General features: G+C 45.8%; 2 protein-coding genes across 6 annotated transcripts in view; both read right to left on the reverse strand.

Annotated features, from left to right (window-relative positions):
* NKAIN3 (sodium/potassium transporting ATPase interacting 3) overlaps positions 1 to 17,707 on the reverse strand; it is a 521,250-nt gene that overhangs the window by 296,301 nt on the left and 207,242 nt on the right. The gene's annotated exons all lie outside the window — the stretch shown is intronic.
* On the reverse strand, positions 4,429 to 6,063 carry LOC141983471 (uncharacterized). Its single transcript, XM_074946681.1, has 2 exons — positions 5,508 to 6,063; positions 4,429 to 4,928 (listed from the first exon to the last, which is right to left on the reverse strand). Exons 1-2 carry the CDS (start codon positions 6,061 to 6,063, stop codon positions 4,429 to 4,431), a joined length of 1,056 nt encoding a protein of 351 aa, XP_074802782.1.

Genomic DNA, 17,707 nt, shown 5'->3' on the forward strand with positions numbered 1-17,707 from the left:
GTACCGAGGCTAGAGTCGACTTCCGGAGTGTTGCACTGTGGGTAGCTATCCCACAGTTCCCGCAGTCTCCGCTGCCCATTGGAATTCTGGGTTGAGATCCCAATGCCTGATGGGGCTGAAACATTGTCGCGGGTGGTTCTGGGTACATATCGTCAGTCCCCCCCTTCCCTCCCTCCCTCCATGAAAGCAAGGGCAGACAATTGTTTCGCGCCTTTTTTCCTGAGTTACCTGTGCGGACGCCATACCACCGCAAGCATGGAGCCCGCTCAGGTAACCGTCACCGTATGTCTCCTGGGTGCTGGCAGACGCGGTACGGCATTGCTACACAGTAGCAGCAACCCATTGCCTTGTGGCAGCAGACGGTACAATACGACTGGTAGCCGTCCTCGTCATTTCCGAGGTACTCCTGGTTGCCTGTGTGAGGTTGATCAGGAGCGCCTGGGCAGACATGGGCGCAGGGACTAAATTTTTAGTGACTTGACCAGGTCATTCTCTTTAGTCCGGCAGTCAGTCCTATTGAACCGTCTTATGGTGAGCAGGCAGGCAATATGTCCTTCTGCACCGTCTGCTGCCAGCCAAAGATGTAAAAGATAGATGGAGTGGATCAAAACAAGAAATAGACCAGATTTGTTTTGTACTCATTTGCCTCCTCCCCTGTCTAGGGGACTCATTCCTCTAGGTCACACTGCAGTCACTCACAGAGAAGGTGCTGCGAGGTAGATCTAGCCATGTATCAATCAGAGGCCAGGCTAACCTCCTTGTTCCAATAAGAACAATAACTTAGGTGCACCATTTCTTATTGGAACCCTCCGTGAAGTCAACCCTGTAAGCCGTGTCCTCAGTCGCCCCTCCCTGCGTCAGAGCAACGGCAAACAATCGTGCATCTGAGTTGAGAGTGCTGTCCAGAGCAGTCACAATGGAGCACTCTGATTGGGCTAAAACATTGTCGCGGGTGGTTCTGGGTACATATTGTCCGGCCCCCGTTCCCTCCCTCCCTCCGTGAAGGCAAGGGCAGACAATCGTTTCGCGCCTTTTTTCCTGAGTTACCTGTGCGGACGCCATACCACCGCAAGCATGGAGCCCGCTCAGGTAACCGTCACCGTATGTCTCCTGGGTGCTGGCAGACACAGTACGGCATTGCTACACAGTAGCAGCAACCCATTGCCTTCTGGCAGCAGACGGTACAGTACGACTGGTAGCCGTCCTCGTCATGTCCGAGGTCTTCCTGGTCGCCTGCGTGAGGTCGATCAGGAGCGCCTGGGCAGACATGGGCGCAGGGACTAAATTTTTAGTGACTTGACCAGGTCATTTTTTTTAGTCCGGCAGTCAGTCCTATTGAACCGTCTTATGGTGAGCAGGCAGGCAATATGGATTGTTAGCAGTCCTATTGCACCGTCTTCTGCCGAGCAGCCATGAGATGTGGATGGCATGCAGTCCTTCTGCACCGTCTGCTGCCAGCCAAAGATGTAAAAGATAGATGGAGTGGATCAAAACAAGAAATAGACCAGATTTGTTTTGTACTCATTTGCCTTCTCCCCTGTCTAGGGGACTCATTCCTCTAGGTCACACTGCAGTCACGCACAGAGAAGGTGCAGCGAGGTAGATCTAGCCATGTATCAATCAGAGGCCAGACTAACCTCCTTGTTCCAATAAGAACAATAACTTAGGTGCACCATTTCTTATTGGAACCCTCCATGAAGTCAACCCTGTAAGCTGTGTCCTCAGTCGCCCCTCCCTGCGTCAGAGCAACGGCAAACAATCGTGCATCTGAGTTGAGAGTGCTGTCCAGAGCAGCCCAATGGAGCACTCTGATTGGGCTAAAACATTGTCGCGGGTGGTTCTGGGTACATATTGTCCGGCCCCCGTTCCCTCCCTCCCTCTGTGAAGGCAAGGGCAGACAATCGTTTCGCGCCTTTTTTCCTGAGTTACCTGTGCGGACGCCATACCACCGCAAGCATGGAGCCCGCTCAGGTAACCATCACCGTATGTCTCCTGGGTGCTGGCAGACGCGGTACGGCATTGCTACACAGTTGCAGCAACCCATTGCCTTCTGGCAGCAGACGGTGCAGTATGACTGATAGCCGTCCTCGTCATGTCCGAGGTGCTCCTGGCCACGTCGGCTGGGAGCGCCTGGGCAGACATGGGCGCAGGGACTAAATTTTTGGTGACTTGACCAGGTCATTCTCTTTAGTCCTGCAGTCAGTCGTATTGAACCGTCTAATGGTGAGCAGGCAGGCAATACGGATTGCTAGCAGTCGTATTGTACCATCTTCTGCCGGGCAGGCAAGAGATGACGATGGCTAGCAATCGTATTGTACCATCTTCTGCCGGGCAGGCAAGAGATGACGATGGCTAGCAATCGTACTGTGCCATCTTCTGCCAGGCAGGCAAGAGATGAGAATGGCTAGCAGTCGTACTGTACCATCTTCTGCCGAGCAGCCATGAGATGTGGATGGCTTGCAGTCCTTCTGCACCGTCTGCTGCCAGCCAAAGATGTAAAAGATAGATGGAGTGGATCAAAACAAGAAATAGACCAGATTTGTTTTGTACTCATTTGCCTCCTCCCCTGTCTAGGGGACTCATTCCTCTAGGTCACACTGCAGTCACTCACAGAGAAGGTGCTGCGAGGTAGATCTAGCCATGTATCAGAGGCCAGGCTAACCTCCTTGTTCCAATAAGAACAATAACTTAGGTGCACCATTTCTTATTGGAACCCTCCGTGAAGTCCTGCCTGAACTACTCCTTGATGTAAAGCCACCCCCTTTGTGGATTTTAGCCTCCTGAAGCCAACCCTGTAAGCCGTGTCGTCAGTCGCCCCTCCCTCCGTCAGAGCAACGGCAGACAATCATTCCGCGCCTTTTTTCTGTGCGGACGCCATACCAAGGCAAGCATGGAGTCTGCTCAGCTCACTTTGGCAATTAGGAGCACATTAAACACCACACGCATTATCCAGCAGTATATGCAGCACCAGAACCTGGCAAAGCGCTACCGGGCGAGGAGGCGACGTCAGCGCGGTCACGTGAGTGATCAGGACATGGACACAGATTTCTCTGAAAGCATGGGCCCTGCCAATGCATGCATAATGGTGCTAATGGGGCAGGTTCATGCTGTGGAACGCCGATTCTGGGCTCGGGAAACAAGTACAGACTGGTGGGACCGCATAGTGTTGCAGGTCTGGGACGATTCCCAGTGGCTGCAAAACTTTCGCATGCGTAAGGGCACTTTCATGGAACTTTGTGACTTGCTTTCCCCTGCCCTGAAGCGCATGAATACCAAGATGAGAGCAGCCCTCACAGTTGAGAAGCGAGTGGCGATAGCCCTGTGGAAGCTTGCAACGCCAGACAGCTACCGGTCAGTTGGGAATCAATTTGGAGTGGGCAAATCTACTGTGGGGGCTGCTGTGATGCAAGTAGCCCACGCAATCAAAGATCTGCTGATATCAAGGGTAGTGACCCTGGGAAATGTGCAGGTCATAGTGGATGGCTTTGCTGCAATGGGATTCCCTAACTGTGGTGAGGCCATAGACGGAACCCATATCCCTATCTTGGCACCGGAGCACCAAGCCGGCGAGTACATAAACCGCAGGGGGTACTTTTCAATAGTGCTGCAAGCTCTGGTGGATCACAAGGGACGTTTCACCAACATCAACGTGGGATGGCCGGGAAAGGTACATGACGCTCGCATCTTCAGGAACTCTGGTCTGTTTCAAAAGCTTCAAGAAGGGACTTTATTCCCAGACCAGAAAATAACTGTTGGTGATGTTGAAATGCCTATATGTATCCTTGGGGACCCAGCCTACCCCTTAATGCCATGGCTCATGAAGCCGTACACAGGCAGCCTGGACAGCAGTCAGGAGCTGTTCAACTACAGGCTGAGCAAGTGCAGAATGGTGGTAGAATGTGCATTTGGACGTTTAAAGGCGCGCTGGCGCAGTTTACTGACTCGCTTAGACCTCAGCGAAACCAATATTCCCACTGTTATTACTGCTTGCTGTGTGCTCCACAATATCTGTGAGAGTAAGGGGGAGACGTTTATGGCGGGGTGGGAGGTTGAGGCAAATCGCCTGGCTGCTGGTTACGCGCAGCCAGACACCAGGGTGGTTAGAAGAGCACAGGAGGGTGCGGTACGCATCAGAGAGGCTTTGAAAACCAGTTTCATGACTGGCCAGGCTACGGTGTGAAAGTTCTGTTTGTTTCTCCTTGATGAAACCCCCTGCCCCTTGGTTCACTCTACTTCCTTGTAAGCTAACCACCCTCCCCTCCTCCCTTTGATCACCTCTTGCAGAGGCAATAAAGTCATTGTTGCTTCACATTCATGCATTCTTTATTCATTCATCACACAAATAGGGGGATGACTACCAAGGTAGCCCAGGAGGGGTGGTGGAGGAGGGAAGGAAAATGCCACACAGCACTTTAAAAGTTTACAACTTTAAAATTTATTGAATGACAGCCTTCTTTTTTTTGGGCAATCCTCTGTGGTGGAGTGGCTGGTTGGCCGGTGGCCACCCCACCGCGTTCTTGGGCGTCTGGGTGTGGAGGCTATGGAACTTGGGGAGGAGGGCGGTTGGTTACACAGGGGCTGTAGTGGCAGTCTGTGCTCCAGCTGCCTTTGCTGCAGCTCAACCATACACTGGAGCATACTGGTTTGGTCCTCCAGCAGCCTCAGCATTGAATCCTGCCTCCTCTCATCACGCTGCCGCCGCATTCGAGCTTCAGCCCTCTCTTCAGCCCGCCACCTCTCCTCCTGGTCATTTTGTGCTTTCCTGCAGTCTGACATTATTTGCCTCCACGCATTCGTCTGTGCTCTGTCAGTGTGGGAGGACAGCATGAGCTCGGAGAACATTTCATCTCGAGTGCGTTTTTTTTTCTTTCTAATCTTCACTAGCCTCTGGGAAGGAGAAGATCCTGTGATCATTGAAACACATGCAGCTGGTGGAGAAAAGAAAAGGGACAGCGGTATTTAAAAAGACACATTTTATAAAACACTGGCTACACTCTTTCAGGGTAAACCTTGCTGTTAACATTACATACATAGCACATGTGCTGTCGTTACAAGGTCGCATTTTGCCTCCCCCCACCGCGTGGCTACCCCCTCAACCCTCCCCCCTCCCTGTGGCTAACAGCGGGGAACATTTCTGTTCAGCCGCAGGCAAACAGCCCAGCAGGAATGGGCTCCTCTGAGTGTCCCCTGAAGAAAAGCACCCTATTTCAACCAGGTGACCATGGATTATATCTCACTCTCCTGAGGATAACACACGAATGGATGTTGCTTGAACGCCAGCAAACATACACTGCAATGCTTTGTTGTACAATGATTCCCGAGTACGTGTTACTGGCCTGGAGTGGTAAAGTGTCCTACCATGAAGGACGCAATAAGTCTGCCCTCCCCAGAAACCTTTTGCAAAGGCTTTGGGAGTATATCCAGGAGAGCCGCGAATGCCAGGGCAAAGTAATCCTTTCACATGCTTGCTTTTAAACCATGTATAGTATTTTAAAAGGTACACTCACCGGAGGTCCCTTCTCCGCCTGCTGGGTCCAGGAGGCAGCCTTGGGTGGGTTCAGGGGGTACTGGCTCCAGGTCCAGGGTGAGAAACAGTTCCTGGCTGTCGGGAAAACCGGTTTCTCCGCTTGCTTGCTGTGAGCTATCTACAACCTCATCATCATCATCATCTTCTTCGTCCCCAAAACCTGCTTCTGTATTGTCTCCATCTCCATTGAAGGAGTCAAACAACACGGCTGGGGTAGTGGTGGCTGAACCCCCTAAAATGGCATGCAGCTCATCATAGAAGCGGCATGTTTGGGGCTCTGACCCGGAGCGGCCGTTCGCCTCTCTGGTTTTCTGGTAGGCTTGCCTCAGCTCCTTCAGTTTCACGCGGCACTGCTTCGGGTCCCTGTTATGGCCTCTGTCCTTCATGCCCTGGGAGATCTTGACAAAGGTTTTGGCATTTCGAAAACTGTAACGGAGTTCTGATAGCACGGATTCCTCTCCCCATACAGAGATCAGATCCCGTACCTCCCGTTCGGTCCATGCTGGAGCTCTTTTGCGATTCTGAGACTCCATCATGGTCACCTCTGCTGATGAGCTCTGCATGGTCACCTGCAGCTTGCCACGCTGGCCAAACAGGAAATGAGATTCAAAAGTTCGCGGTTCTTTTCCTGTCTACCTGGCCAGTGCATCTGAGTTGAGAGTGCTGTCCAGAGCGGTCAAAATGGAGCACTCTGGGATAGCTCCCGGAGGCCAATACCGTCGAATTGTGTCCACAGTACCCCAAATTCGACCCGGCAAGGCCGATTTAAGCGCTAATCCACTTGTCAGGGGTGGAATAAGGAAATCGATTTTAAGAGCCCTTTAAGTCGAAATAAAGGGCTTCATCGTGTGGATGGGTGCAGGTTTACATCGATTTAATGCTGCTAAATTCGACCTAAAGTCCTAGTGTAGACCAGGGCTTACAAGATTCATGCTCATCCCGATTTTTGGCAGTACTGTATCCCACAGCCCTCAGAGCTAAAATAAAATCCCATGCAGTTCACCTGGCCCCCTTGTAATTCAAACCTGAGTTCCACCATGGCAGACCAATTTGGTAATAAGGCCATTGACAAAGGGGAAACATATGATATGTACTCCATGTTATTCATTTCCTGTGATTGCTGGGTTGCAGACACTGATGGAAGATCCCATCTACTTTCTATGTTAGCCTTTTGCCTCTCAGAACCACAGAGCATTCACAACAGTGTTTGCTCTGCTGCTTCCCCCTCTGTGCTAGTGCATTAGTGACGCTAGGTGCCAGAGCCACCTTTTTATTGTTTAAACCCGCTGTAACAGACTAAAAAATGGGTTTCAGAGTAGCAGCCGTGTTAGTCTGTATTCGCAAAAAGAACAGGAGTACTTGTGGCACCTTAGAGACTAACCAATTTATTTGAGCATAAGCTTTCGTGAGCTACAGCTCACTTCATTTTTCCACTGAATGCATTTGTCCCTTAAATAGCATCTCTTCCTCTCTGGTGTTTATCCCTCTGATGTATTGTTTCAGTGGGAGTGGATGTGTCATTACACAAAGTAAAACTATTTCCCCATGTTTATTCCCCCACACACACACTGTTCCTCACACGTTCTTGTCAACTGCTGGAAATGGCCCACCTTGATTATCACTACAAAAGGCTTTTTTCTCTCCTGCTGGTAATAGCTCAGCTTACCTGATCACTCTCGTTACAGTGTGTATGGTAACACCCATTGTTTCATGTTCTCTGTGTATATAAAATCTCCCCACTGTATTTTCCACTGCATGCATCCGACGAAGTGAGCTGTAGCTCACGAAAGCTCATGCTCAAATAAATCTGTTAATCTCTAAGGTGCCACAAGTACTCCTTTTCTTTTTAGAGTAAAAAATATTTGGCCTATCCGATATTTAAAATTCAGAATCCTTAAGATGCTGTGCAAACAACCAAAGCCAGAGATACAACAAAATTTAGTTGAGTCAGAGACTGAGCAATGTCAAAGGAAGTGCAAAACACGTTTTGAGTACGTATTCCATTCTCCTACTTCACCTTTAGAATGTTACTAGTGTGCTTGACTTTGATGAGACTCACAGCACACAGGGCAATGTGGAGTATAGATGGAGCAAAGAACATTTGGATCCAAAGTATGAGAAACTCCAATAGGATATTCAGTGGTAGTTGAGTGGTCTGACTGCTGAACTAGCTTGTCCAAGTGAAGTATTAGCTTCTGGGTGATTTTGAAAAGGTCTGTCCCTTATAATAACCAACTAAACAAAATAATTAAATAATGTGGCATGAAGGTTATTGAGATTCAGAGAGCATTATGTGGTTCTAACTAAATCACTAGTGTTTGCAGTAAGTTCAGCTGCACTGGACAAAAGAGAAATCACTAGTCTTCGGACAAATTATTGTCAAAGAAAAGGAAACTGGTAGTATCATATCAAAAGTGACTTTGCACTGCCAGTCAAATGCGTAATTGGCTGTCACTTGAGTGGGTGTAAGGGACTATGGGTAAGATATAATACAAAAGAAATACATGACATTCTTGCTGAAAGAACTTGGTACAAAGAGCAATGACAAAGGTTAGTGGAGGACTAACAGTGAACACAGAAACAGTGAAAGAGAAAGGCAGATATAATATATTAGTTTTTTAAAAAGAGATTCTGTGACTCTAATGTGATACCTTTTGCTCATAGCTCAACTAGCAAAGCTCTCTTAGGGGAAATCTCAGGAACTGGGCAACGGTCCATCGTCCAACCTCTTCTCTGAAATAATTGTTGAAGGACATAGGTACAGCCTTAATGTTACAGTATATACTATATGTGTGCTAAAGATGTCACAAATATTGTATTTATGGTGAAATTAATATGGACCTCATTAGGAAGACATGGAAAATTAGCTTACCGCAGCTCATCATTACCTCACAAACAATGTTTGTTATTTAGGTTATTTTGTTCACAAACAATTATTTGAGAACATAATAACCTAAGTAATATGCACTGAGAGCTTAAATATTCTGCTATTTAAAAAACCCCACAACACTGTATCAAGCCTTGTCTACAGAAAATTACATTCATGCCAACATCTAACCAGGCACTTATTTACAGTATTGCCCAGGTTCTTTTAATAAACAGATCTTTTAAAGGAGAGATATTTCTGCATATACTATAGCAGAGCAAGTTTCAGCAAATACACTACGTTTTCTTTCTCTGTGGCTACCAGGATGCTTTGTGAATCATTTATCTTATGATACTAGGCATTTCATGCTTTTGTGTACTGATAACACTCTTAATTCATAACCTGCTGCAAATACAAACTAATGAAAAATCCTTAAGAGACATAATTTCAAAGACCTCAACACCCACAATTGGGGCCAGATGTTGAAAAGAGCTCAGCTCTTTTCAAAACCTGGCATAAATGTCATAATGGGAGCTTCTGGGTGTCAATCTGGCCTTATTGGGCTGTCTAAACAGGAGTTGAGCTCTTTTGAAAGTTTGGCTTTGCAAGAACAATTATATGAGACTGAAAGGAACCTAATTCTTAACATGTATTTTTCATTATATTTTGATAAATACTCATTTGTTTTTATAGCACTACTTTACATACTATTAAGCAAACACACAATAAAGTGCCATATATTCTAAAATATTGATCTTTCTATAAGGCTGTTCTTAGAGGCATGACATTTTCTGAATTACGTGAACTTCACAAAGTTTGCAGCTACCTTGGTGATGTCAGTGTAGCCCTGTAATGATGACTTTTATAAAGGAAAAATTCTGTACGTTCAACATATTGGGCCTGATCTTTCAATCTTAGCTCAGACAAAACTCCCATTGAAATCCCTGAGAACTTTGATTGAGTCAGGACTTTAGGCCTAGGCCCAGAAAGTTGATAGTAAATTATTTAAGAATCACACCCAGCAGAGCAGAAGAGAGAATCTGTTACTATTTGTTTCCTAATGCCCCTTGATCTCAATGACATGAGAGCTGCTTCAAATGATGTTGCATCCTAGAACACTGCATGTGCCAGTATAATATACCACAGCCTGACAACTACAGCTGTACCAAATAGACACTATAAAAATGCAGTTACAGTCCATGAGTAGCCCGGACAAGGAACAAGCCAACTATTGTAATAAAAACCCAAACTGCCAATTCGTCACAGAACAGTGATTTAAGATTGAATTTCAACCCTCCAATGAAGCCGAAACTGATCCCAAAACACTAAGATTAAGCCTCTTGGCTGGTTGACCTATACAGTCCCACAAATAGCTGGAATGAATGTGCCTGTAATGGAATTTAAGACTCCCTCGGTTGTTTTATTTAAATGCCAACACATGCACAGCAAAGGAAGACAAAAGAGATAGGTTTTGGGTTAAAGGATCTAAAAGTTCCCTATCTTTTTATGTACAATAGCGTTCATGTGAAAAGATGATGATAAAGGAGAAAACCTATTAAAGTATGTTTTATATGTAATAATAATTTACATGTTACATGACCTGAATCCAAAACCCAGTGTACATCTGTTCATTACATTGTATCCACTCATTTAGTTATATTCTAAAGTCTCCTAGGTAGTAGATGTTTTGTTTTTTTAATTAGCATATTTTGCACGTTATAAGGAACCCAATACAGTCATTGAGCTTTATAAACACGAAGAAATTGTGCTTTAGAGTATACGCATAACTTGCCACCAAAATGAATACCCATACTGAGTGCAGGGAGGGCAGCTAGCCAGTGCACTGTTCTTTGCATAATAGGGGCCTAATCCAAGTCCCACTGAAGTCAATGGGAATCTTTCTATTGATTTCACCATGCTCTGAATCAGACCATAGTATAGGGGGTAGAAAACATGGCCAAACCTCTAGCCTTATGAACTATGCCAAGGAATCTCTAATGTCTATTCAAAAGATTGTTTTTAATGTATCCTCTGAAAGGCTCAGGGTAAACGGCATAGTGCCTGAAGAGGATGCAGGGTGGAGACCAACCCAGCTGGGAAGTAAGCTTGTGGATCCAGCGGGTCGAGGTTTGCTAAACCTGAATCTTAGATCAATAAGCTCTCTCCTAGGTATCAAATGAAACATTGAACATTTTATAATAAAAATGATGCACGTTGTGTCACCCTCCATATTAGCACCCACATCAGTGGGGAGCTGCCTCTGCAGCATGATTCCCTCTTCTTTTACATTCCACAGAAACCTCTCTACCTGCCCTCTGTAGAGATCCTGCTTTATGGAACAGGAGAAAGTATGGAGGGGAGTCACTTGGTTTCCCCAAACCCATGGGGGAAAGCAGAGCAGGGACCCAGTGGGAGAGCGATATTTCTGGAAACAAATGTGATGGGAAAGGCCCTGAAAGCATGTGAGCACCCCCTCACCTTCCCCATGCCTGTAACAGAGCAAGCTTCCTCTCTTCTTGTGAAGGGCAGAATGGGATCCCACTAACTGCACTGCAGTTCACCCACATTTGCTGCTGCCATCAGAACTCAGACATATCCCAACAATTAACCTGACCACCTCAGCTTCTCATTCCATCTGGCTGAAAGGAAAAACTTGTCTGACATTTAATCACTAGATATTTCTCCATAAAACCAACAACTTCCAAGTGCTTCCTGTTTACAGTAAAGTAACACCATCCCTCGGCTTTCAGTCTCATGGTTTATTTAGCCTAGGATATGAGGGGCAGAAAGGTCAGCGGATGCCCTCTGGGCCTCCTTCCCCGTGTAAATGAAAGCATTGCTACAACATTCTGGCAGCACTGCTGCAGCCCTTTGATTTGAGGCCAAGCCAGCTGTGGAGTAGTAAATTTCTAACTTCAACCTTCCTCATCTCCCATTCTCCCTCTCTGCCTCCCTGCAGCTCTTCCTCCCTCTCCACAGACAGCCAGGCTTGTCCCTTCTGAGGCAGTTCAGGAGGGCAGGGGAGAAACTGTTGGCACTCCCACCTCCCAGCAGGAAGAAAGAGAGAATCCCCCTCTAGAGCAATCTGCTGCAGCAAGTCAAGTGAGGTTGTCTATTATGTTATAATTGAACTCTTCAATTTCCATTGTTAAGAACGTAAGCTGAACCTACGCAACCTAAGGCAGCATAATTTAGTGCATCATCATTGGGAAAAACAATTCAAAACTTCCTTTGTTCATCAGCATAATAAAGAATACCGAATGTTTCCAACAGGTTAGCCTGCTGACTGGGGTTACCCCGTAAATTCTCATAAGCATAACTGAAGATCTGGATCCACTGCCACCAGCAGGTATCCCCTGATTTTTATGGACATAGGTAAGCTCTTTGGAGGCTGCAAACGATTATCTCTGGCATGTTCTTTGCACTATATCTTTTTCATCTGTTGTTTACAAGTACCAAAATTTTGTATCAAATATCTAATCCTGCAGCTTTGACACACACATAGCATCCCATGAGCTGTCCTGCAAGACACTATCAACCAAAAGTAGGGCAACTGGTCTTTTTTACCCCCCCCCCCTTTTTTTTTTTTGCTGAGTACAAAAGGATGAGATTGAACAACAGCTCAACAAATTATTTTGACCCAGTGTTATCAGAAGTAATTCACCAACTGTGTCTATCTTACGAATAAGTTACTGTTGAAAACTGCACTCTGTAACACTTGCTCCAGAAGACTTTCAGAAAGACTTCTCAGAAATGGGGAGGGTGGGAATGAGAACTAAATTCCAAGAAATATGAGTTATAGGCTTATTACATAACTGGCAAGAGAAAGGTACCATGTTAATACACAGATTAGTGTCAATGTGCTGACATTTTAATCCTGTTACTTTGGAACTTTAGATATACGGGTTGTAAAGAGCATTCTTATACTGACTGTAATAAGAAGGATTTTACAAAATCTGGCTATAAAGGTGCTATTCTGTATTCTAGCACAGTATACTCATAGGGCAAAGAAGTAAACTTAATCACCTATGAACAGTTCCTCATTCTCCCAAATAGGGAATGTGCGGGAGGGAGGGCAGGAGGGACGTAAGGAGGGAGAGAGAAGCTAAAAGGGCATTTATATCTCATTTGAATGTATAAGAACATCCTGGTAACCTGTTAAAAATAATGGGAATTCTTAGGCAGAGGGTATCCTTGGACAAATACAGAAGCACACAGCTAGAGAAAGAGGTTCAACAAGTAGAAAAACAATGCCCCAGCTTAAGTCCTTCTCTTTTGCATGTGCCAGATCAGACCTTAATAATACTTGTTGAAACCAATGACAAAACTCTCGTTGACTTCCAAAGTGCATGATAAAGTCTTTATTGAGCTGTATATGGAAGATTCAGCTCTGCAAGGTACTGAGTGCTTCCTAGAAAGTTGTCAATAGAAGCAAATGCCATTCCATGCTCAGCACCTTTCGGAACTGAGCTAATGAGACGTACATTAGCATTCTTTAACAAAATTGATACTCTGCTTTGAGAGGAAGATGAACAGTGAAGTCAATCCCTTTGCTGTTTCACTATTGACCTAATCTGGAAAATGGTCTGATATTGCTTGAGATATGAAATAGTGTCTATCAAGCCTCAGGGTATTTTTACTAGCAGTCTAAATCTGATCAGAGATGATGAACTAGTGCATAATCAGCACCATAAAACCAAGTATTTAGGAATAAGGAAATGACATTTTGTAAAGACACTTTGATAAATCAAGAAGTACGTTCAATCATCCTACACTACATATTTGCCACTTTTATACATTTTAATCACAAATGTATATAAATGGTTAACATTATCCCACATATTTTAATTTCTACATAATTTATGTTATGATGAATTATTTCCATTAGTTTTGCTACTTCTCCCCTCGCACAACCCTTCACCATCTGGCTTCTCTCCCTACAGTGACCTCTTCGGCAACCTCTATCGATTTAGCAGTGTGCCTGTGGTGTTACTACAGACTTTATCTATCCCTCTCCTTACCATCCCTGGATCTAGTTATTATCTGCCTTTATCTTCACATTTCCAGCCACCCTCCAATGAGCTGTGTTGCTGCCTTTTAGCATGCAGTATATAGAGAAGATAGGTTGTGTTATGCAGTAGAACTCTCCATTTATTCAGCCGTGTTCTCCCCATTCATCTCAGATCTTCTCTGGAAGCTCTTTTGTTCATTTCTAAGTTCAGCTGCCAACCCAAAGTACCCATACAGTAGAACATCAGAGTTACATATACCTCGGGAATGGAGGTTGTCCGTAACTCTGAAACGTTCGTAATGCTGAACAAAGCGCAGTTTGGGCTCCAGATCCAGCAGCTGACACTCCAGGCTAGGCTTCACCAGCAGCTGAGCTGCCTATTAAGTGCAGGCATGAGTTTGCAAGCTTGCCCCACTCCTGGCATGTGTGTGCATGTAAACAGCATGTCCCCCCCAGCAGCGGGTGGGGGCAGGGGTGAAAGAGGCACAAATGCCAGCACGGCTCCTGCTCTGCTGGCTTCAGCTGTCTTGGGCTGGCAGCCCCTGCATCTTGCTGTAAGTGGCTGCCCCGTGTGTGGGAGTGGAGGTGGGGGTGGGGTGGGGACAGGTATCCCAGACGTGCCTACTTTTAAGATACAATATAGGCACAGTACAGTATTTGCTGCTTTTTTTTTGTCTCTGCTGCTGCCTAATTGGTTACTTCCAGTTGGTGTCCGGTTGACTGGTCAGTCCATAACTCTGGTGTTCATATCTTTGAAGTTCTACTGTACTTGACAATTGTCTCAAACAAAGATTTGGATATCATAAGAAACTGAGGGAAGCAAAGGGCCTTGCATCATTCCATAAGATACAATATGGGTTTGAATTGATATGGTACCTCTCAGAAGGATTTGGATAAAGTTTCTGGACTTGACTTTCAAAGGTACTCAGCACTTCCAATTCTTAGCCAAGTCAATGGAAGCTGCAGCTGAGAAAACAATCAGCCCTTGAATTCTCAAATAAATTTGTGATTGCTTAAATTAACATCCCCCCCCCCACACACACAACATACAGTTTGCTGAGCCTAAATATACTCTCATGCTTAGGCCTGACCCAAAATCAGTGTGTTAGGAGGCACAATGAAGTTTGGAAGTCATGCAGTACAACAGATATCCAGGGCACAGGAATTACCAAAATCCCCTCAGTATTTACTTGTGTGTCACTGGAGGTATGTGTGTGTGCCCATACTAATTTCTGAGCTCATCTGTAAGTAGGCTTGGAAGGAATAGATTTTTGTTGGTAAATGTCAATTTCACCATACACACACAAACCAATGAAAAAATATTTCCATTGATAATAATTGAAATTTACAGATAGGAAATGTTAGAAAAATGCTGCTTGAGAACTGATTAGAGTCAAAATCCAGTGACCTAGACTTTTGAAATAGGCTTGTTGCAAATGGACTAGCAAAATTATCTTTGAAAATTTGTGGCGATCGGGGGAGGTCCTGGATGATTGGAAAAAGGCAAATATAGTGCCCACATTTTAAAAAGGGAAGAAAGAGAACCTGGGGAACTGCAGACCGATCAGCCTCACTTCAGTCCCGGTAAAATCATGGAGCAGGTCCTCAAGGAATCCATTTTGAAGCACTTGGAGGAGAGGAAGGTGATCAGGAACAGTCAACATGGATTCACCAAGGGCAAGTCATTCCTGACCAACCTGATCACCTTCTTTGATGAGATAACTGGCTCTGTGAATATGGGGAAAGCGGTGGATGTGACATATCTTGACTTTAGCAAAGCTTTTGATACGGTCTCCCACAGTATTCTTGCCTGCAAGTTAAAGAAGTATGGATTGGATGAATGGACTGTAAGGTGGATAGAAAGCTGGCTAGATTGTTGGGCTCAAGGGGTTGTGATCAATGGCTCGATGTCTAGTTGGTGGCCGGTATCAAGTGGAGTGTCCCTGGGGTCGGTCCTGGGGCCAGTTTTGTTCAACATCTTTATTAATGATCTGGACGATGGGATGAATTGCACCCTCAGCAAGTTCTCAGATGGTACTAAGCTGGGGGGAGAGGTAGACATGCTAGAGCATAGGGATAGGGTCCAGAGTGACCTAGACAAATTGGAGGATTGGGCCAAAAGAAATCTGATGAGGCTCAACAAGGTAAAGTGCAGAGTCCTGCACTTAGGAAGGATGAATCCCATGCACCACTACAGTCTGGGGACCGACTGGCTAAGCAGCAGTTCTTCAGATTTTGGAGATTACAGTGGACGAGAATCTGGATATGAGTCAACAGTGTGCCCTTGTTGCCAAGAAGGCCAATGACATATTGGGCTGTATTAGTAGGAGCATTGCCAGCAGATTGAGGGAAGTGATTATTCTCCTCTATTCAACGCTGGTGAGGCCACACCTGGAATATTGTGTCCAGTTATGGTCCCCCCACTACAGAAGGGATGTGGACAAATTGGAGAGAGTCCAGCGGAGGGCAATGAAAATGATTAGGGGGCTGGGGCACATGACTTACGAGGAGAGGCTGAGGGAACTGAGGTTATTTAGAAGAGAAGAGTGAGGGGGGATTTGATAGCAGCCTTCAACTACCTGAAGGGGGGGTTCCAAAGAGGATGGAGTTCGGCTGTTCTCAGTGGTGGCAGATGACAGAACAAGAAGCAATGGTCTCAAGTTGCTGTGGGGGCGGTCTAGGTTGGATGTTAGGAAACACTATTTCACTAGGAGGGTGGTGAAGCACTGGAATGGGTTACTTAGTGGGGTGGGTGGAATCTCCATCCTTAGAGGTTTTTAAGGCCAGGCTTGACAAAGCCCTGGCTGGGATGATTTATTTGGTGTTGGTCCTGCTTTGAGCAGGGGATTGGACTAGATGACCTCCTGACATCTCTTCCAACCCTAATATTCTATGATTCTATGAAATGCATAGTGAAAACAGGTATGATTTGATTTAAGGATATTTACTTTGCATATTTTGATGTGTGATTGTGACAAGGTAGACTGGGTCTACCTCTGCTGGCCCTGTCTGACCCCACTCCAGAAAAGAGTAGAGGAGAAGTCCTCCAGGCGGCCTAGAGTGGCTGCAGGGGAAGCAGCCAATCAGAGGGGCTGCTGGAGTGGCAAATCAAGGGCCAGGAGGGCCATATAAAAAGAAGCAGCAGAGCCAGAGTAGTCAGTTGCTGCCTGAAGCTGGAAGAGAGAGGACCAGGTTTCTTGCTGGGAGGAAGAGAAGCAGGACCATGGACAGCTCTGTGCAGGCAGGGCTGAGCCCAGGGCGGGCTGCTGAAGACTGGGGGAGGAGGGAGAGCAAAGAAGGAGCTCTTAGCTGACTGTAGGGATCAAGCAAGGACTGAGCCCAGAACCTAGCCAGACCAAGGGGGAGTACTGCGATAGGCCCTGTTGATCTGGTTAAAGACTGAGCCTGTGGGGTGAGGTTGCCGAAAAGGATACACCAATGGAGAGTACTGAGATGGGCCCTGTTGTCTTGTTATAGAGGACAAGAAGGAAGCTTTGGCACAAGGTAAAGACTATATACCTCATAAGCGGTTTGTTCATTCTGTTCCACCTAAATACAGTGTGTGTGATTCGACAGGAGGGCTGAGTCACTGAAGACCTGCTGAAGAAACCATTGGCTGGGGTAGGAGAGCATTCATGAGCGGCGGATACCACCCTGTTCCAAGAACTAAGAATCAGCAGGCTCACACTCAACCGGGAGGGTTCGCAAGAGGCAGGTGCTGACCCTGTTAGTGATGTTGACGGTTTGTGTTTTAATGGCTTATAAAGCTTTACCTTTTTATACCTCCGTGTTTACTTTCATTAAATAATTGTCTGAGACCTCCTTCCCCCATTACTTTCCACAACTGTGGAAAAATTAAATTGATAAAAATTGAAAAAAACAAACATCAACATTATCAGTCAAAATTATAAAATAAAAATCAAGTTCTGCCAAGTGGATGAGAGCATAAGAATGGGTCAGACCTATGGTCGATCTAGCCCAGTATCCCGTCTTCCAACTTTGGCCAATTCCTGGTGCTTTAGGGGGAATGAACAGAATGGTAATTATTGAGTGATCCATCCCCTGTTCTCCACTGTCAGCATCTCAGAGTCAGAGACTCAGGGATATCTAGAGCATGGAATTGCCTACCTAAAAGTGAGATAGGATTGCAAAGTACACAGCTATATATTCAAATAGCTACAAAATAACTGAGTTCTGTGCAGCATCTTCTTTAGGTCAGAGTGAGATACTATATGGTACAGCCCATTTGCAGATATCACACGGTACTAGAACTGACACAGTGTGAAAAAAGGTTCCACACAGT

Source organism: Natator depressus, chromosome 2 (genome assembly GCF_965152275.1).
Source record: "Natator depressus isolate rNatDep1 chromosome 2, rNatDep2.hap1, whole genome shotgun sequence".
In the NCBI taxonomy this organism is placed as follows: domain Eukaryota; kingdom Metazoa; phylum Chordata; order Testudines; family Cheloniidae; genus Natator; species Natator depressus.